Source organism: Elephantulus edwardii, unplaced genomic scaffold (assembly GCF_000299155.1).
Source record: "Elephantulus edwardii isolate Elephantulus edwardi_28Jun2011 unplaced genomic scaffold, EleEdw1.0 scaffold00048, whole genome shotgun sequence".
Lineage (NCBI taxonomy): Eukaryota > Metazoa > Chordata > Mammalia > Macroscelidea > Macroscelididae > Elephantulus > Elephantulus edwardii.
In genome coordinates this window covers 6,437,758-6,458,329 of record NW_006399798.1, presented here as the reverse complement: position 1 = coordinate 6,458,329, position 20,572 = coordinate 6,437,758, and the positions used below count along the sequence as shown (strand labels likewise).

The 20,572-nt window shown below is 52.7% G+C and overlaps 3 protein-coding genes and 1 pseudogene across 4 annotated transcripts in view; 2 read left to right on the top strand and 2 right to left on the bottom strand.

The window, feature by feature from the left end:
• Positions 1–1,746, bottom strand: part of GGA3 (golgi-associated, gamma adaptin ear containing, ARF binding protein 3) — an 8,712-nt gene extending 6,966 nt beyond the window's left edge. Inside the window, exons 1-2 of the mRNA XM_006886215.1 lie at positions 1,670–1,746; positions 1,471–1,546 (exon numbers count right to left, since the gene is read on the bottom strand). The gene's annotated coding sequence lies outside the window, so the exon portion shown is untranslated. The remainder of the gene's footprint in view (positions 1–1,470; positions 1,547–1,669) is intronic.
• Positions 1,747–3,195: 1,449 nt separating this feature from the next.
• Positions 3,196–3,776, top strand: LOC102851805 (annotated as a pseudogene).
• A 10,408-nt stretch (positions 3,777–14,184) lies between these two features.
• Positions 14,185–16,671, top strand: MRPS7 (mitochondrial ribosomal protein S7). The gene is made up of 5 exons (XM_006886214.1): positions 14,185–14,267; positions 14,771–14,962; positions 15,066–15,129; positions 15,462–15,629; positions 16,450–16,671. The coding sequence occupies exons 1-5, from the start codon at positions 14,185–14,187 to the stop codon at positions 16,669–16,671; spliced, it is 729 nt and encodes a 242-aa protein (XP_006886276.1).
• A 722-nt stretch (positions 16,672–17,393) lies between these two features.
• MIF4GD (MIF4G domain containing) lies at positions 17,394–19,734 on the bottom strand. 2 transcript variants are annotated; one of them, XM_006886212.1, is made up of 6 exons: positions 19,595–19,725; positions 19,418–19,474; positions 18,549–18,690; positions 18,215–18,370; positions 18,022–18,114; positions 17,394–17,621 (listed from the first exon to the last, which is right to left on the bottom strand). In XM_006886212.1, exons 1-6 carry the CDS (start codon positions 19,723–19,725, stop codon positions 17,394–17,396), a joined length of 807 nt encoding a protein of 268 aa, XP_006886274.1. The 2 variants fall into 2 exon arrangements, with proteins under 2 accessions (XP_006886274.1, XP_006886275.1); XM_006886213.1 differs by lacking the exon at positions 19,418–19,474 and having other exon boundaries at positions 18,549–18,658; positions 19,644–19,734.
• Positions 19,735–20,572: the final 838 nt, after the last annotated feature.

Here is a 20,572-nt window from a genome sequence, read left to right as displayed (position 1 = left end):
CGCAGGCTCCTTCTGGTGATGCGCCAAGAAGGCGAAATGACAAACACCAAGCTGGAGAGCCCAGGCAATCCTGGAGGTTCTGCTCCCCTGCTTTGCAGAAAAGGAAACTGAGGCCCAGGGCTGGGGAGGGTGGAATCTGTGTGACTGTCTGGTTGGGGAAGGGGCAGGAGATAATAGAGGAAACTGGTGGCACGATGTTAAAGTGCTTGCTGCTCACTCGAAGGCTGGTGGCTGACTGCTGCCTGACAGTACAGATCTGCCAGCCAGGGCGGTTCTACTCTGAATTGAAGGGTTCTGTGAGTCGGAAGGGCTTCAAAAGCAGATCAACAGGAAGGGCTAATGCTCGAGGGCTGCTTCCTTCAATCAGATGCCCCGACGGACGTCCCACTCAGGTGTGTAAGCTCCCCTAGATGCTCCAGACATCCCGCTGAACTGGGGTAAGCTCCCCGAGGTGACCGACAGACGTCCTGCTGAGGGGTGTGAAGCTCCCCTAGGTGACCGACAGACGTCCCGCTGAGGGGTGTGAAGCTCCCGTGGGTGACCTGATGGACGTCCCGCTGAGGCGTGCAGCTCCCCTAGGCTCCCTGCGGCCAGCTGCCTGCCCTCTGCCTCTGGACTTCTGCTTTTCCAGCCTCAGCATTCTGACATCTGACAGAATCACTCCATGCTGGCACTACTATGACACCTGTGCCCACTGGATGCTGGGGCATTTACCTCCCTACTCACGAAAATCAAAAGGGTCCACAAGCCCCCTAAAGGCCCCGAAGGCAGGGCAACAAGGCAGAGCAGCGCCCCAGCTAAGAGGCGCTGTCTGAGGTCTCAGCTCCACAGCAGACACGAAGGACGCTCCCTGCCTGCTATTCCTCCTGCTCTCCTGTCCTGCCAGCACCTGACTGAGGTCAGGCAGGGTCCGAGACTCCTCTAACTCCACTTCCAGAAGGTGCGCTGGGTCTGGAGGGGGTGTCCCAGCAGCGCTCGCCACTCAGTGCCTGGAATTCCACTGAGAAGGCAGGCCCTGGAGCGGTGCAGCATCGCCGAGGGGAGGCTTCACAAAGAGCTGCTGTGCTGTTTAGCTACAGTGAGAATCAGTCACCTGGCCTTGGTTCCGCTGGTTAGCTCTCACAGCTGGTGACAAGACAGCCCTGTCAGTGTCCCTTCGAGAAGCCTCCTCTGAGCCCGCGTGGAGCTTGGGCCCTGCCTGGGTGTCTCCATTGGCACACTGGCCTCTGGCACTACCCCTGCAGCCCACAGTGGTAGGACCACGTTCTGTGGCCTCAATACCTGGGACAGCAGCTGGCACAAGGGCTCACAAGTATACCTGTTGACTGAACTTGATACAGAAATAGCTAGTCTGTATTGAGGACTTCCTGCTGGCTCTGAGGTGGAGGCCCAAGAACCCAGCAGGTAGTGAGCACAGCCTGGACTCACGGGGTCACCATGTCCCTCCACCGCCGGCCGTGAAGAACCTACCGTCAGGGCCTGCACTGCCTCCCATTCCTGCGGGGACTGGATCTTGTGGGCCAGCAATCGGACTGAGATCTGTGGCCTAGAGACAAGAAGACCCGTCACTGCACTGACGCTGGAACCGTGTGGCCAGCCCTCCCTGGAAATGATCTTTGTTTCTCCAGCCAGCCAACCCTCACCTGTCCCCACTCACTTTGAGACTCACCCTTCGAGTTCCTTGTTGATCTGGTCACAGAAGCCAATGATGTATTCCCAATCCTCCTGCCGGTTGGAAGGGTTGGTGGCTTTATCTTGGGGCAGAAAAAAGAAGACAAATGTTAGAAGGAGCCAAGCCAAAAGCCATACCAGCTGCCATCGAGCATTCTGACTCAGGGCGACCCCAAATGTTTCAGAGAAGAACGGCTTCAAAAGTTCCCAACGGCTGACTTTTTGGAAGTAGATCACCAAGTCTTGGCCCTAAGATGCCTCAGGAGGACTTGAACCTGCAACCTTTCAGTCAGTAGTGGAGCATTTAACCAGGACTCAGTTACAAAGAGGGCATAATGGAAAGTTCTCATCACTTGGGCTACGATTTTTAGCATTCATGTGAAGCGAAGTTTGCTTCTAAATTTCTTCTCCAACAGAGAAGCTTCGCTGGTTGGGCCAGGGACTGGCCAGAAGTCTACAAATACCGCTTCTCAATCCAGTTTCTGAATGTCACAAAGGAACGAGGTGACAAACCCTCAGGCTCTGGGAGCCGCCATGTGGATCAGAACCAACAGGACAAATGCAAATAACAAAAATGTTCATAAATTTCCAAATGCTACAGAAATATAATACATAAACTCAGCTATATAAAAACAGGGTTGTTGCTGTTAGGTGCTGATTAGTCACATACGACTCAGTGACCTTATGAACAAAAGATCTGAGCCCTTTTTCTACCCTGCGCCATTCTCACACTTCCTGACACACAAGAGCCTACTGCGGCCGTCACCATGTCAATCCACCTGGTTGAGGGTCTTCTGCTCCTTCACGAACCCTCCACCCTTCCCAACATCATGTCCTCCTCCAAGGAATAGCCCACAGATTTAAGCCTCATGTTGCACTACTGAAAGATGCTATGGGAGATATACTGAATGATCCAGAAAGCATCAAAATATGGTGGAGAGAATACACAGAATCACTGTACCAGAAACAAATGATTTGACACTGAAAAATTTCAGAGGAAGTACCATATGAACAGGAGCCAATGGTAATGAAGGAGGAAGTAGAAGCTGCATTGAAGGCACTGGCAAAAAAAAAAAATAATAAGACCCCAGGAATTGATGGGATCCTAATTAACTTGTTTCAATTAATGGATGCAGGATTAGATGCGATCACCAGTCTGTCAAGGAAATTTGGAGGGCAGCTGTCTGGCCAACCGATTGGAAGAGGTCCCTACTTGTTCCCATCCTCAAGGAAGGGGATTCAATTGAATGTGGACACCATTGAAACAGTATCATTAATATCACATACAAGCAAAATACGCCTGAAGATTATTAAAAAAAACCAGAACAGTACATAGATAGGAAACTGCTAGAAGCTCAACCAGGATTTAGACGAGGCCATGGCACCAGGGATATCATCGCTGATGTCAGATAGATCCTGGCTGAAAGTAAGGAATACCAGAAGAATGTCTATGCGTGCTTTATCGACTATGCAAAGGTCCCCGACTGTGTGGATTCTGACGAGTTGTGGCTGACGCTGAGAAGAATGGGAATCCCAGGCACTCACTGTGCTCCTGAGAACCTACAGCTGAACCAGGAGGCTGCTGTGTGAGCAGAGCAGGAGAGCACCGCATGGTGAAAACTGAGAAGGGGGTCTTCCCCCAAGCAGCGGGGAGGATGGTGGACAGACTGAGCGCACCTGCGGGAAGTAGCCGACTACCTTCCAGAACAAAGAGACGGTGCTGCTGGGGGACACTGGTGAGGAGAAGCTCCCACGTTATCACAAGAACATCGGTCTGGGCTTTAGGTGGCCCATGGAGGCCACCTACATTGACAAGAAATGTCCTTTCACTCGTAACGTCACCATCCGAGGGCGAATCCTGTCTGACGTGGTGATGAAGATGAAGATGCAGACCACTATCATCCGCCGAGACTACCTCCTCCACCACGTCCGCAAGAATGCTTCGAGAAGTGTCACCAGAACATGTCTGTCCCCCAGCTTCAGAGATGTCCAGCCTGGCGACACTGTCACTGCTTGAGCGCCGGCCACTGGGCAAGACCATGCGCTTCAACGTGCTCAAGGTCCCCAAGGCCGCCGGCACCAAGCGGCAGTTCCAGAAATTCTGAGCCAGACATCAGCCCAAATGAAATAAAGCTTTTCCCCCATTTTTAAAAAATAATTATAATGAGCATTTACAGAGATTTTGGATCTCCATTCATTCATTGCTGCACTTTTTTCTCCATTTTTTTTTTAAATAATGAGATGTGAGTGAGTGGGTCAAGGTTGTATTCTTTCTCCAGACCTATTCAATCTGTATGCTGTGCAAAAAATGGGGTTATTAGGTAACAAGCAGGCAGGCATGATTAAGAAATATCCCCTAGAAAAACAAACAGAGGGGACTAGGAAAAATGTAGATGGTTAGAACTGTTGTTGACCATCCAAGTTGACCCCATGTACAGCGGCCCCACGTGACGGAACAGAACTGCCCACTGGGTTGTACTGGTTATAAGCTGTAGGGAACGCTGGCTGCGTAGACTGTAGGGAATTATGTGGCTAATCCAAAGGCAGTGCCTGTCCCTTGGTTCAAATCTACCAGCTGCTCTGTGGGAGAAGGAGGGGCAATCTCCTCCTGTGCCAGCTGGATCTAATTCAACAGTCCACACAAGGGGGGGGGGGAACCCACCACCAAAATATTTCCCATGTGGCCTTCAAAAAAGATCTCGAGACCTAACTATTAATGCTATAATTGTTGCTGTGTATCGTCGAGTTGGAACCGACTGCACTGGGTTTTCAAAGGCAGGAAGTTGCAGGGAGGAGACTGTCCATCTTTGTCCCTCCGGACAGAGGATGGATCTGAAATTGTGCACCTTGGGGTGGGCAGTGCAGCTCCTTACCACTGGGGCTCCCTTTTAATGTGATAGCACTGTTTAACCGGCAGACAATGCCCTCATCATTTGTAAATCTTCACTACCTGCACTGAATTCTCAAGGTTAAGCAGCAGTCTTCTTCCCACAGAGCAGAGGTAAGTTTGGAGGGGCTCTGAGGGGTTAAGACGCAGGCACTACACGCAGAGCCTCCTTATATCTGGTCTGGGTTCTTCTCTCCCCATGTCCCCAGGATCTGGACGCCCGGAAGACATCCTCAGACGAGGGCAGTCAGATGTTTTCTCCTCTGATTCAGATGCAGAGTCTGCCACTTCTGGAAAGCACGCCCTGGCTGTCTGCGAATTTAGGGCTTCAGTTTCTGAAGACAAATCGAAGGCTGAAGACTCACATCCTTTAAAAACACCTGCCTCCCTGCAGCTTTCTACCACGGGCAGAAGCAAAGCACAACAGGGTCCTGTGGGAACGCCCTATTCTCTGTGATATCTTGTGACTTAAGGATCTGTTCAGTTCCCTCTTTCTGTCAGCAGCCCAAACACTGGAAATCATCAGCTCGAAAGCCAAACGTGAACAGGGATCCAAATCCCTCTGCTGGGACTTGAGCTCTGAGGCAGCGGAAGCCAGCACACACTCTGCATGGGCCAGGGCGGTGGCCTAGCAGACGATACCGCCCCACACGCAGCACCTGTCCTATCACAAAGGGGCGATTCTGATGATTTAAGGTCATATCAGGAGGAAAAGAGATGTGCCTGCCCTCAAAATTGAAAAAAAGAATTAATGGGCAGGTCTTTCAAAATGTTAAGCTTACTAGGGAAAGGATTTCATTGAACCCAGAGGAGCCACTTGCGAAGAAATGCCTGGAGATCCCATGTTTATTTCAATGACAACCTCGCTGCCCCCTTCCAGGGACGTCTCCAATTTCTCCCACCAGTTAACCCTCCTCTCAGGTGTCGGCTTGGCTTTATCCTGATCATCCAGATGCTAAACAAAAAATGTGAAACGCACACTCGCGGCCCTCAGGTCAGCGGAGTCCCTCCTCACTGGACCCTGGAGGACGGGGAGAACCGTGCACAGTGTCTCCAGGCCACGCTCTCCGTGGAAGCCGACTGCCCCATCTCCTGGTGGAGCGGATGCACTGCTCCAACTACCAACCTGCGGTCAGCAGCTGAGTGCTTTACCATGGCACCACCACAGGCAGAAAGATCTAGAAATCAGACTGAGGAATCAGCCTGCCTCATGGCTGTGATCCCTGCGGGCAGTCACAGACTCTACAATGTAAGATCTAGCTAGTCTTCTCCACTGGGGACTGACACACACAACCACACACACTGCCACAGATTACACCACAGGCTCAGCAGTGTTCTCCAGACTAGGATAAGCCCTCTAGCACTGCTCCTTCCAAGGATATTCCTTCTACTTCTCAAGTGTGTCCGATCACCTGTTCTAGAATCCACTTTCTTCCCACTTGCTCTGTCTTTCCACTGCAGGATGGGTGGGTGCCACACACTCAGCTTTTCACCACTGTCAACCTCACTTCCGAGTTCTCCAGATCTCCAGTCAGCTCGGAAGACAGCTCGCCCACTGGGAGAATCCCCTGGGGATGATGCTGGGTGACGTGACTCTCCATCCGCCCACCACCTCCCCTCAGGTGCCTGCTCCCTTCCACCAATGACCTCATCCTTCACCTGGGCCGGAGGTGCCGCTGGGGCCTCCCCCACAGACCCCGCTCCCCAGCTCTGCTCTGATGCCTAGTTTCTGATGATGTCTGAGTCTCTTCTGGAAGCCTCGATAGCTCTGTGTCCGTGATTCTAGCTTTCTCATTGTCCGCTTAATTCTATCACTAGCCCTGAATTTCACGGCACCCCAAAAGGCCCAGGAGTGATGGAGGCAGCAGTAGCTGTCACCCATTCCAATAAGGCTCCAGCATCCCAGAGATGAACATGCTGGGTGGCCAAGCAGTTAGAAATAAGCAGAAGAACGGGCAAGGGCTGGAGCAGAGTGAAGAGGCAACCTTTGGTGCAGAAGCCTAGAATCAGAACCCCCGAATCCATGCTCAGCACCTACAGGAAACCCAGAACCAGCCCCTCACGTGCAGGGGACCTGATAAAAAAGGCCAAGATACGGCTTTTATCCTCAGGAGGGAACATGCTTGTAGTGTATGTGAGAAACAGCAGTACATGAAATAAAACCAGATGTAAAACTGGATAGAAGCAGGAATCTGGTACCGAATCACTGCTCCTTGATGTCTCTGTGTCTATAAATGGGACCAGTCCCCGGAGTGCCTGTTCCCCCACCTCCAGGCACGCAGGTTTGAAACCCCACGCGCTCTTCACCCATTTTGATTAGTCACGGTCCCTTCCTTCTCGGGAGTTTTCTAAGCTCTGCCTTCCTCTCGTCTCTGCCTCCATTCCACCTCCTGACTTCTCACCTGCTTCCAGAACTTCTGCCACAATTCTCCACCCTATAGACATAAACATGCAGTGTGACGATCACTTTAAACAGCCTTTCCTGCCTGGTTTCCACACTCTCATCAAATTCTTGGTTGGCACTGTGCAAATAAGGCATATGCTGCCCACTAAGGGGACTGGACAGTTTGTGAATAATGCAGATCTGACACAAGGAACCCTGCAGAGATGGGACCACACACACAAGGGTACAGAACCAAAACAAGGGGATGGGTCCGTTTTGGCATCCCTTCAGGCTTAAAATAAGCCATTCCAGAGGTGGGAAAGGGTTCTAACCACCAGAAAGAAATGCCAGGACTGGGACACTTCATTTGGACCAGGGTTGCCCAGAGAATGTACTGGACTAGCGACAAGAGCTGTAACATCAGAGAAGGCACCAGATGGCAAGAAATGGTGGCAGCAGTCAGGAGACTGGTGCAAGTCTTCACAGTAGGCTCCCCAACCCAGAGAGCAGGGGGCTGGGGTAAAGAGAATCCCCTTGTCCATCAGGGTTATAAGGGCCTCTGGTGGCAACCTCCTCCCATGCGAGTCACCACCTCGGACACCCACTGGAGGGTCAGCCTTAAGCAGGTTCTGACTGGACGGCAATGCACTGAGTTGACAACAGGTGTGCCCGCCCACTGAGAGCTGGATGCCCTCAGGCAGAAAGCCTGCTGGAGGGGGCACGCTGGGTAACTTGGAGGAGTCAGAGCTGCGCACCTCTGGGTGACGTTTACAGCAACTGGGATGCCCACAGGTACTTCTAACATTGGCTCACACAAAGGTCAGGCCAGGCTCAGGAGCAAGGACAGGGGTGGGAGCCTGCCTGCAGGTCGCAGCGAGAAGCAGCTGCCCTGGCCAATGTGCTGTATCCTCAGTCACTCCTCATCCTCGAGTGTAACCCGTCACTGTCCTAACAGGAGCTCTGGTGGCCTCGTCTAAGGAGCGGTGATGCTAACTCCCAGTGCTGCCTGTCTGGTACATCAAATCCACCCGCGGCTCCACAGGAGAAAACTGGACAATCTTCTCGGAGTTAGTCTCAGCAACCAGCTGGAGGGTCAGCTATGAGTCAGTCCCAACCCGACAGGTAGCAGTGAGTTCTCATTTGTAACCTTCCTAATAAACACCATTTGATGCCTTTGAACTGTAGGACTGGAGAAGAGCACCGAACATCCCATGGGCTGGTAAAAAGAACAAGGAGATATGCCTCGGAGAAGGTGCAGCCAGAACGATCCTTACAGCCAAGGATGGTGAAGCTTCCTCTCACATACTTTGGGCATGCTGTCAGGAGAGACCATTCCTTGGAAAAGGACATCATGCTTGAAAGGTGGAGGGCCAGCGAAAGAGAGGAGCCTCAATGAGATGGACTGAGATGGTGACTGCAGCACTGGACTAAGTATATGAGATGATGAACATGGCACAGGAGAGGGCAGTGTTCAGTCCGCTGTTCACAAGGTCGCTATGAGTTGTGGTTGACTCGATGGCACCTAACAACAAAAATAAAACGCGATAAATGTCCACTGAGATCACTGTTCACTGCTGTGGAGTTACAGCAGATGGACCCTCCAGCAGGCTTCGGAAGCAGTAAATCGCATGGGAGAAACTGCCCATTCTTCTCCCACAGAGCAGCTGGTGAATTCAAACCACATTGGCAGCACAATTTCTCACCCACCAGGGCACCAGAGATCCCTAAGTGTGTGTATGGCCATTGATGAACACAGAAGAGAAGCAGAGTGCGATGGGAGGGACAGCAGGTGTCAGAACTGGTAAAAAGGTTGGAAAGAGGGGTACATGTGACCTCTGCCTCAACATGAATCAGTCCTGCAGGGCTGCGGGTCCTGACTGTCCTCTCCCCTCACGGACTTAGACATAAAGTAAACAAAGTCATCTTTACAGAAATACCCTCCACCACTCCTACAATGCTGATCTGACATACTTTGGACATGTTGTTAAGGAGGGACCGGTCCTTGGAGAGAGACATCATGCTGGGTAGAGTGGAGGGACAGCGCAGGAGGGGAAGACCCTCTATGAGGTGGATTGATTCAGTGACTGGGGTAATCGGGATGGGTGTGTCAGAGGCAGTGCGATTGGCACAGGACAGAGCAGGGTTTAGGGCTGTTGTACATAGGGTCGCTATGAGTTGCAAATGACTCATGGCACATAACAACAACAGTAGGAATAACAAATAGAGAAATGTAAACACCTCAGGATGGAATCAAGGCTTTCCAGAATAGGGGGGTAACTTGTATAAACTTGGCAGCTTTATCTCCAACAATGTCCCCACAGGAACTCATGCTTATAGAGCCAAACACTTACTACATCTCCTAGGCATGACTTGCCGTTCATGCAACCATGCTGAATTTCTGCAGCCAATTTGTGCCATTCTTTAAGTGCTAGCTCTCTTTTCTTAAGCAAACTGCCTGCACTGGCCACTGGGATTACTGCCTTTTATATCTTTATCTTTAAAAATAAATACTACACCCATGTTTATCACAGCTTTGTTTACAATAGCAAAGAGTTGGAAGCAACCTAAGGGCCCATCAACAAATGAATGGATAGAGAAGCTGTGGTATATCCACACAATGGAATACTACACTGCGTTGGAAAACAAAGAACTCATGCAATGGGTGAGCCTGGAGGACATTATACTGAGTGAAATATCTCAGTCACAAAGGGACAAATACTTCATGGTGCCACTGTTGTAGAATGGGTCCAACATCAGGGTTGGGGTATGACAGAAAAAACTGGATAAATTATGTATATTATATTGAAACAGATGAGGGAAAGAACAGATTAGAGGTGATATATGATTATTATGGTTAGTACTGGAACCCAGAATTAAGGTTGCATAGAGAAGTGTACTGGGGTGGGGGGTGGGGGGTAAGGAATGGGGGAATTGTATACTAATGAAGGAATCTTTTTTTTTCTTTTTCTTTTCAGAGAGGGGAGCGAATTGGTGGGCAGGGGTGGGCAGGGAGAAAAGTGTGGTAATGAATGAATGGAAATCCAAAACCTCTGTAACTGTCTATTAAACTTAATAAAATAAAAAAATTTAAAAAAATACTGTACTGCCTCCATCAAATGGTAAGTAAAGACTACTTGAACTTGAACTTCTAGTCTCACAGCACCTCACTGAACAGGCACTCCTTAAACATTCAGTAACTGAGCGTAGGAATACGAAGACTTCAGAGAAAGCTGAAGTTCCCAGGAAGGGGCTCCTGGGAAGGAGAATCTTGAGCATTTAGCAGAGCAGAAGGGGGCAGGGCATTCCAGGCAAGAAAGGCATGCTGCTGTACAAGAGTGTCAAGTGACCAGAGCAGGGGAGAGTTCTCTGGAAGCCACACGAAGGTGGCGGGGTGTGCCCAGGGCCAGGGGACAGAGTGCAGCAAGGAGAACAGGTCTGGCAGCACTAGGAATGACTGATGAGACAGTTCTAGAAAAGTTCTTAAGGGAGAAGAACGTAGAACTGACTGGCAAATGGGGAGGTGAGACGGGAGACACTGGGCCTGACAGAGGCTTCTGCCATCCTTTGGATAAAGGGGGCACATGGCCAGTGATGGTGGTGATGGTTTGTCCGACTGGTACAGTACACACCATTGTTGTTGTTGTTGTGCACCAAATCACAACTGACTCATAGCTGATCCTCCAGTGGGTTTTCAGATAGTAAATCACCCAGGAGGAGACTGCCCATCCTTCTCCCGCACAGTGGATGCTGGATTCGAACTGCATGCCTTTGGAATTGCAGTGCAGTTTCTTACTACTAGGCCATCTAAGCTCCCTCAGGCACACCGTTATGTGCCAAGAACTGTGAAGAGGTTAAAGGCAGAAAGAATGTTAACACTGCCCCCAAATGTTCTTCTCTAGAAAACGGTCAATGGTCAGCTGATCTCATCTGTGCAGACACCATCTTATACGTCATTCACATCATCGACTCTCCTCAAATACCTGCCCACCCTCTCCCACTTTAAAATATAGTTCAAGTCCCAAGTTTAATGCCCAGAAATAATCCTTAAATCTTGAACTGAAATCATTCCAGAAAGCCATTGCTAAATTGAACTGCCATTTAGCCCAATTAAAACAGCTTGGCTCAAGCACGGTTGAGTCTTCTTATAAAGAACTTCCTATCTGAACTCAATCTGACAGTAGTTAATCTAAAGCACAGAAGAACCTGAAAGGGCAAAGCGGTAGCATTACCAATGATGAAATGGCATGGCAGACAGGGAGAACGGGGACACTACGTGAAGAATGTAACCAATGTTATGGAACTGTCTGCCTGGAAACTGTGAGAATTTGGTTTACCATCAGTAAAACATTAAACATACATGAACTCTCAACAAACCCTGCCTACTAAACAGGCTCACTGCCTTCAAACTGATTCCGACTCAGAGCGATGGTACAGGTCAGAGAACGGTCTCACAGGGTTCCAGGGTTGTATGTAATATTTGTGGAGGCAGAATTCAGAATCTTTCCCCCCTGGAGTGCTGGGAGGGAGAAGATTCACCTTTCTGTCAGCATTAGGGGCCTTAACTGCTGTACCACACTCACTGTTGTTATGTGCCGTCACACAGAATATGCCTCATAGCTACCTGTGAACAAAAGATCTGAACCCTGTTCTATCCTGTGCCATCCTCACACTTCCTGACACACAAGAGCCCCACTGCAGCAGTCACCGCATTAATACACTTGGTCAAGGGTTGTCCTTTCCTTCACCCACAAACCACCCTTCCCGGCATCATGTCCTTCTCCAAGGAACAGCCCCTCCTAGCAACATGTCCAAAGTATGTGAGGTAAAGCCTCATCATTCTTCCCACCCCCACCACTGGCCCCCAAGTCTCATCATTCTTGCCTCCAAAGAGCACTTTGGCCGCACCCTCTTAAGATATATTTGTTCTTCTGGCCGTCCATGGGATGTTCAGCGCTCTTCTCCAACACGATAGCTCAAAGGCATCAATTCTTCTTCTGCCATCATTATTCACTGTCCAGCTCTCAGATGCACAGCAAGTGATCGGAAAGACTATGGCCTGAATCAGATGCATCTTAGTCCTCAAACAGACATCATTGCTCTTCAATAATTTGGAGAGGTCCCTAACTGCAGATTTTCCCAGTGCAATACGTCTCCTTATTTCCTGACTGCTGGTACTAAGGGTGTTAACTGAGGATCCAAGCAAGATGAAGTTGTTGACAATTTCAATCTCTTTTCCACCCATCATGATGTTGCCTGTTAGTAACATGAATGATTAAGCTCATTAGACTATTTAAAATGACTCCACTATTGTCTGTCTATGCTGTTGTTATTAGGTACCATTGAGCTATGACTCACAGTGACCCTATGAACTCTGAACCCTGCCCTATCCTGAGCCAGCCTCACCATCTCTGACACACCTGATCCCATTACCACAGTCACTGTGTCACTGCATCTCATCAGGGTCTTCCTCTCCTACACTGACCCTCTCCCCTTCCATGTCCTTCTCCAAGGACTGGTCTCTCCTGGCACATGTCCAGGGCATATGAATACACTGCTTATTGTTGTTATCGAGTTGGAACCGACCCACAGCTGACCCTCCAGTGGGTTTTCAGAGGCTCAAATCATATGGGAAGAGAGTGCCCATCCTTTTCCTTCAGAACAACTGGTGGATTCAAACTGGGTACCTTTGGGACCTTAGCTCAGATTCTTACCACTAGGCCACCAGATTCCTCCACATATAGCTTGCATATTAACCATGTATATTGCCTGCAACTATAAATTTGACAAACATAACATCTTGTCTCTTCTAGGAAGCTCTTGATGTCCTACCCTCTAAACCTGGGCTCATGGTTATGAGGAAGTCTTTCCCTTAGGAAGGGCCAAGCCATCGGAGGGAGTGGCCATCATCCAAGAGTCTGGCCCACCTACCACTGGAGATCCATGCAGACACTAGACCTCGGCATCTGGCCCGTTGTACTTCTGTCCCTGGGGAAACAACCCTCGGGGAATGTGGCCTATTGGAAAGTGCATTTATTAAGGCTCCTGCAAGGTCTTACCCACTAAGGTTAACTCAGTTCATTCATAGCAAAATCCGACAGCATCAGACAGACAGAACTCATCAGCGATGCTCAGGGGTGGGGTGGGGTCAGGAGGAGGGCACAGATGTCACCACGCTTGTCAGCCCCGGCACACAGTGGTTCAGAGACCAGCTGTAACCGAAAGGTGCGAATCGAACTGCTTTAGGGGCGAAAGAGGAGGCACGCTGCTTCTATCCATTCAGCCAGCTTGGGAAACCCCACTTAGTCCTACTGTCCTTCTATAGGGTCGCCGTGAATCAGAACCGACTCAGGGCAGTGGGTTGCTTTGGGCACCGGAGCAAAAGAGGTTTTTTGTTCTCCAAGCGATTGAGACTCATGCTAAGAACTGTCACCGCTCTCCGTGGACAATTTTCCTCGAACACACGGTCACAATCCCGAGTCTGCCGGGAGGGTCAGTACGGTCAGCACCGCCCAGGATCGCCCCACATCCAGGGCTCCGCCTGCCCCCGGGGACCGAGGTGCAGACGCCCCGGAGTCGGGGCGGGCGCAGCCCCACCGCCTTCCCCAGAGCTCCGGCGCGCGTCAGTCCGCAGGACGAGGCTGCAGCGTGCCGCGAGCTTGCAAACACCCGCGGGCACCCCAACTCCGGCTGTCACGCGCGTGGACGGAGGTCGCGCCGCTGCAAAGGGAGCAGGCACGGGCGGGGAAGGGGCGTGAACGGGGAACGCTCGCGACAGGCGCGCGCCCCGTCATGGGGGGCGGCCCTACGGCGCCGCTTGAAGCCCGGGGAGGGGGCGCGAGGCCGGGCGGCTCGGGGCCGGGCAGAGGAGGCCGCGGCTACTCACTCAGCCAGGATTCCAGGCTCTCCCCTTCCGCCTCCGCCATATTGCAGCCGCCCGGGCCGCCCCGCGGCCTCCAGCCTCGCGAGAACCTGCGAGAGCCGTGAGGGGGCGTGGCCTGCAGGGGGCCTGCGGGGAGCGGGCGCAGGCGCAGGCCCCGGGGGCGGTGCCGGACTCGAGGCGTCTCGAGAGGGCCAGGGTTTCCTTTCAGTTCTTCGCCGGGACTCTCGCCACGCTAGAGGCTAGCGCCCGGGTTAACTGGGTGAACTAGCGATTCAGGACTCTGCGGTGTTGTCTTCCGGTCTCCCGTCACTTGCTCGTCACTCGCTCAGGCGCGCCGAGGACAGTCTCCCCAGGCCAGCCAAGATGGCTGCCCCCTCGGTGAACGCTGTGCGAGGATGGTCTGGCCTGGTTCTGGGTTTACGGGCTCTCGTGCCCCGGCTTCCTGGGTGAGCAGGCAATCGACAGCTGGGGGCCCCCCCTGGAGTCCACGCAGAGGGAGCTCCGGGGAAGTAACGGGGCTCCAGGCCGGACGCACGGGCTCCCAGGGACAGCGGGGCTCCGCGGGGTCGGGGCATGCGGGTTCAAAGCTCTAACTTAGTTAACTTGACCTTGGGCCAGTTGCAAAGTCTCAGCGCATACGTCGGCTCGAGACATCAAACTGACCTACGGATCTGATTCTGAGCTGAAAGTCAGTCGCTGCAAGAGTGCGAAAGTGCCATCACTGTGTTAGCGGATGGGGAAGAGTGCTGTCAAGAGGAGCCTGTCCTACCCGGGCTCCCTGATAACCAGACTACTGGCCTGTTTGGGGGGGCCCTACGCCCTCTTGGGACGAGAGGCACAAAGAGAACGTTTCAGATTTAACAAGCGGTGGCCGCGGCGCCCCGCTTGGCAGACATACCTATTGTTAAGTCAGGCTGATTCACCTGCCCGGGCCCCTTGTCTCCCCTAGGCTGACCCAGGTGAGGTGGAGCCGCTATGGCCCCGAGTATCAGGATGCCCAGACTGCCAAGGAATATCACCGCAAGCCCGTGGCCGAGTTGACAGAGCAGGAAAAATATGAACGGCAACTCAGGAAGACTCAGGTCATCAAAGCCGCCCCCGCGACCAAAACCTGCTCCGTGTTTGAGGACCCGCTGGTCAGGTGAGATGGGAACAAGCACTTTGGTCCTGTCCCAGGGAGGGTCTGCGGCGAGGGTTATGAGACAAGTCTTGTAAAGCTAAACATGTTGTCTTTCTCCTTGAAGTAAATTTATCAACATGATGATGAAAGGAGGAAACAAGGTGCTGGCCAGGCAACTCATGGTGCAGGTAAGCAGGCCTGTCCTGTGCCTCATCCACGTGTTTCCTGCAGTTCTGTACTGGGTTCTTTCGATGCAGCTTGAAAGCGTAGATTTAAATGTTTTCTCTGCTTTGCCCGTGTATGTATGTAAACGTGTGCGGGTGTGTGTGGTGAGGGCTTTAATGCAGTCTTGGGGAGTCAACAAACTCTGTCCACTTGTCCAGTAAAGAGGGAGGCACCTAGGAAGACTGTCTTGGGAAGGAGCTGTGCTGCCAGAGAAGGTGGGATGATGGGAGCAGAGAAGGGCACTCGCTGTCCCCTTTATGGAATCTGGGCAACCTTTCACTGTCTCCCATTCCAGACCCTGGAAGCGGTGAAAAGGAAGCAGTTTGAGAAATACCATGCTGCTTCTGCAGAGGAAAAGGCATCCATCGAGCGCAACCCCTACACCATCTTCCACAAGGCCCTGAAAAACTGTGAGCCTGTGATCGGGCTGATGCCCATCCTCAAGGGCGGCCACTTCTACCAGGTGAGTAGAAGTGAACAGTCAAGGCCAGAAGGGAGGGCTGCTTGTGCCCATGTGTGAAACAAGATCAGGGGATCCTTCTGGGTGTGAGGGCCCCAGAGGAGGACCAGGATGGAAAGCTCTCCCTAGACCATCAGGATCCAGACTCTGAAACTCCTAGGCAGGAATGGGAAGAGGGCAAAGAAGTATCTAAATGGCCTGTTCAAAAGAGTGCAAGCCCACTTTCCATCTCTGTCCACCATCCTGTGGCCTTGCCTGTGAACTTCTCAAAGGGAGAGACTGTTTGTCCCCGTCTTTGCACAGGCGTCTAGTATAGCACTTGATCCACAGCTGATTGGGGCACCTTTTGTGGTATTTCATTCCATTGCCCTATTATTTTGTTAGTGGGTTTAAATTGTACGTTACTGAGGGTAGGGACTTCATTAGTCCTTGTCTGCCCAGCATCGGGCATGGTATCCAGCACCAGCTGGGGCCCGGCAAACAGTCTGGGATAGAGTATCCTGTTTTTAGGTTTCCATGTTCTCAGGTAAACAGAATCACCTCACCTAGAGGAGCTTTTCCCCATTAATGCTTATGTTGATAGGAATTTTCCATTTAGAAGAAAAAAAGAATTGTGCTTAATGAGTGTTTGCTGGATGAATGCCTCTTAAGTTGGCCACACTGAGGTCACCCAGAACTGGGGTTGGGGTGTTTAATAGAAAAAGATTGCCCCCCCCCAAGGTGGGGGGGTTCCCTCTGATCCAGAGGAAACCTGCAGACGCTCCTTGGAGCTCAGAAGGGCAGGAGACCCCAGTCCTGGGATCAGCTTGTCCTGTCTTGCCAGGTCCCCGTGCCCCTGGCTGAGAATCGGCGCCGCTTCCTGGCAATGAAGTGGATGATTACTGAGTGCCGGGAGAAGAAGCACCGGCGGACACTGATGCCGGAGAAGTTGTCTCATGAGCTACTGCAGGCTTTCCACAGCCAGGGCCCGGTGATCAAGAGGAAACACGACATGCACAAGATGGCCGAGGCCAACCGGGCGCTGGCCCACTACCGCTGGTGGTAGAGAGAGGGCTTGCTGAAAACTGTGGATTAAGGATGTAGCTCTGTAAGCGCAGGCTCACAGGGATCGGGGCGCATACTGAGCAGTAATCACTTCTTTGGGAGCTTGGACTTGCTCCCCTGAGCTCATGTCCTTGCACAGGGGAAGCATATTAACTTGGACATTTCTCCCAAGAAAAGTCAAGTTCATTCAAAGCCTCTTCTCTCAGCCTGGAGTGGAGTCCTTCCGCCGATAGGAAAGGAAGCAGTCTTAGTATCAGAAAAGGTTTATTAGAAAACTTTCACCCTGAACTAGTGTAACCTGTGGCACAATCCAGCCGTTCAGTGACACGAGCTGAAGAGAACAAAGGACTGGTTTCCGTGACCCTTATATAAAAAGCCTGACTTGTGCTCTGGCCTCTGTTTCTAACACCCCCAAGCATTCCACAGGTGGTTATGGATGCCTCTTTTAACGACGGGGAAACCGAGACACCAAGGTTATATAGTGCAGTGGCCGTTAGGAGCTCCACTGGCCTAGGTGGGAGAGAGGATGTTGAGGCTGTGGCAGGAAGACTTAGGCTCCAGGACATTGGATCAACTTGACGCCTGAGGAGGGGAGGGAAGGTGCTGGAGACGTTGAGAGAGTGTAGAAGGGAGAGCCATCGGGAGGCAGAGACTCCATCACCAAGTCGGGAGGTGGGTGGAAGGCCGGCTGGCTCAGCTGGTGAAGAGTCCTGGGCTGGAGGCCTAGTCCGCGACCTCACTATAGTAATAGTTCTGGGCTGCAGGAGTGGTCTTCCAGCCAGCTGCCCGGAACTCTATGATCTCCAGCAGTAGCAGCTGGGCCAGGGAGCTGAGGCCAGTCGGAAGCAGGAAGCCATCCCGGATCAGGACAAAGAGCTCATCCATGCGCTGCCCGTTCATCTTCTCCAGCTGCTCCCCAACCCTGTGCAGCTGCAGCACCAAGCAGTCCACCTGCAGAGCAGCGGCAGGTGACACCCAGGCCGGGTCCTGGGTTCCACAGGGGGCAGCTGAGGACAGCACTTGGCCAGGCACTGTGCTGAGCCCGTCCTACCCTCTGACTTCATCCTTACGCTGCGTCTCACATGAGGGACTTCTGAAGGACTCAGCTTTGTTATCGCCTCGGTTTAACTCTCCCACTACCTGGCCTGGGCTTGGTTTCTCTACTAGTTGCCTCCAGCTGGCTGTGGCTCTCACTGGTCAACTATCCTGGGAAGAACTGGCACTGTGACAGACCTGAAATGTTCTCACCAAGTCCCTGACCCGGAAGTGGTGCCTCAGAAGCTTCCAAGGCCACAGAAGCTCTGAGCTGGCAGTGCCCACCTCCACGGCCTCACCTACACCAAACACCTACCTCCTCCTCCTTGCTTAAACTGTCAGGCTGGGCCAGGCGGAAGAGGCAGTCATAGACGGGGTTCACCAGGGCCATCATGGGCATGTTGTTCACCTGTGGGAAGGAAGGCCGGAGCTCTGGGTTGAGCAGCACAGGGGAGACAGGCCTTGGGAAACAGACTGCTGATCACCCAGCATGGCTGCTGGGGCCTCACCCTCAGGTAGTCGAAGATGTTACAGATGAATGTGACATAGCAGACCCAGCCCTGCAGGGAGCGGGCTCGGAGCTGCTCCCGGGTCTGGTACTCCTGCTGCAGTCGGTTGAGGAGGCCGCGCCGGAAGACACTCTGGCCTGCTTGCTTACTCTCTGCCTGTGAGTGAGGGATAGGCTGGTGGGCACAGTGGGAGCTATCAGCCAGCCCCCGCCCAAGTGCTCTTGGCTGTGGGACCACCTTTCCCCCTGGAAGGAAAGCTTTCCTGTGTTGGCCAGGCTGCTACCATTCCTGGAGTGCCTTCCCCAAAGCACTCTGCGGCCCCCGCTACCCCAACCTGGATGATAGCGTAGCACATGCGTCCTGCTTCCTTGCTGAACACGCAGTCCTGCAGGGAATGGTCCACAATCACATTGGCCACTTTTTCCAAGTCCACAGCACCTGGGTCTGTGGGCAGAGAGCAGGCCTGTGTGTTCTTACTGGGTGTTGAGTCTGACTCCTAGCTTATTCAGTTTCACCACCTGCTTCTAAAAAGGATGGGAGGAGGTTACAGAAGAGCACATCCAATACAGGTAGACCCTGACTTAACGACAGGACTCCATCCTGATTACAGTTCTGATGAGGACTGCACGCACTTGATTTTCATTAGTGCCCTTTATGTCACTACCTGATCTTTGTAGGAATCAGAAATGGGATAATACGTAACACTACGTAGTTGTAAGATGGGGGCTACTTGTATGTACAAACCTACCTACGGAGAGCACACACAGAAGAAAACAGTCAAACGGAGCTGCATTTTCCTAAAAAACCCAGAAGGGTTACAGAGTTTTCTAGACTAGTTTTCAGGACACGTTATCTTTTCCTGACACTGGACAGGAATGAATTCCATGTTCATGTCCCAAGTGACTTGTAAGCCGTGAAGTCTTCAGTAGTTCTACAGGAACAAATATCTTTACACGTCCACACATGGACCCCAGGCAGCAGCCATGGGTACCTCCCCCAGCGTTTGGCAAGTGATGGGCCTTGCTGTTAGCCAAGTCTGGCAGTTTATGTCTTCTCTGCCAAGCATAATACACTATCTGTCCCCAATCAGGCAGCTCTGCACATTTCAGAGAGCAGGCTGCAGTCTGACTGAATGCATGGCCTCACACTGCTTAAAGGGCCAGAAGGACATGTTCTCTGAGCTCTACTCCCTTTCCCTGGGACTTTTTGAAAAGATCTTTACAGTTTGAAGGGTATCTGATGCACACTCCCGAGTGCTGCCTGCCTTTAGCTTGTCTTTGGATTCTGGAGGTAGGGTCTTGACTCTTGTTTTCAATGTAGGAAGAGAGGCTGGTCAGGCCCCTGGCCCCTACGTTCCAGACCCTCCAGTCCTGGCCTGGCCCCTTCTCTGCAGCTCTTGACCCCTGCTTGGAGGGGCTCCCATGCTCACCTTTGAGTGCTGTCTTCAGCAGCTGCTGGGTCTCTGCATCAAAAGACTGGATTCTATACTCCTCTCTACTGGGCTCCCCCATGACCAGCAACCCCCGCGCAGATGGCACCTGGGGGACAGCAAAGTGAAGGGGGAGGCCTCGGTGCGCAGGCTCCCCGTGCTGCAGGACCTCGAACAAGTGCTTCCAGGCCAGCCACGGCGTTCAGAAGCTGGCTGGGTGCCCACCAAACCGGGCTTCTGGCAAACGGGACAAGGGCTAGGCACTTGCGGCTCAGTTTAAGAAAGCCCAGGCTTCAGGGATTACTGGAGTAAAGAGGGAATGCGCCTACCCTTCAGTGCCAGCGCGAGGCAGGGTTTATTTCCAGCTCATACCGCGCTCAGCTGGGAAGGTGGCCAGGGAGCTGAGACTTGGAGAGACTAGCCGGGCCCGATTCCAGATAAGGGGTGGGTTGGGGTTCGAAGCCCCTCTCCAACCCTCCGCCGGCTTCCCCGTGAGTTCTCCGGGCACCAAACTCCCTCCTCCGGACCTCAGGTGCGGGCCACGCAGGAGCGTGGGCGGGTGCAGGGGGCCCCTCTGCCGGCCCCAGGCGCAGAGCCCCGGCTCCCCGCATCGTCTTCCCGGGCCAGCACCGGCTAAACTGGCTCCCGAGGGGCCGAACCCCAACCTACCCAGGACCCCTAAGTCCTGAGCCCCATCCCGACGCCTTCCTCTTAGGGAGCAGTTTGCTGCCTCCACCGCGAGCAAAGCTTGGTCGGGACCCAGCTCGTCCTCGGAGCCTCCCTACTGTCTGGTCACAGTCGGGGCTTAGGGGTCTTTAGACAGTGACAGCTTCCTCCAGCCCCAAAAGCCCTCCCCGGCGTCGGAGCGCCTGCACCCACCTGCCGGGGCGGCGCCGCGCCCGCGTGCCCGAGGGCCGCTCAGCGGGCAT

What these genes read in the sequence shown, in the direction of transcription:
- MRPS7 (XM_006886214.1), top strand. Translation starts at nt 14,185, where the DNA reads ATGGCTGCCCCCTCGGTGAACGCTGTGCGAGGATGGTCTGGCCTGGTT. An exon ending in CTCGTGCCCCGGCTTCCTGG is followed by an intron (nt 14,268 to 14,770) that starts GTGAGCAGGCAA and finishes TGTCTCCCCTAG; the next exon opens with GCTGACCCAGGTGAGGTGGA. An exon ending in CCAGGCAACTCATGGTGCAG is followed by an intron (nt 15,130 to 15,461) that starts GTAAGCAGGCCT and finishes CTCCCATTCCAG; the next exon opens with ACCCTGGAAGCGGTGAAAAG.
- MIF4GD (XM_006886212.1), bottom strand. Translation starts at nt 19,725, where the DNA reads ATGGGGGAGCCCAGTAGAGAGGAGTATAGAATCCAGTCTTTTGATGCA. An exon ending in TCAAGAGCTGCAGAGAAGGG is followed by an intron (nt 19,475 to 19,594) that starts GCCAGGCCAGGA and finishes AGCTAAAGGCAG; the next exon opens with GCAGCACTCGGGAGTGTGCA. An exon ending in TGTGCTACGCTATCATCCAG is followed by an intron (nt 18,371 to 18,548) that starts GTTGGGGTAGCG and finishes CCTCACTCACAG; the next exon opens with GCAGAGAGTAAGCAAGCAGG.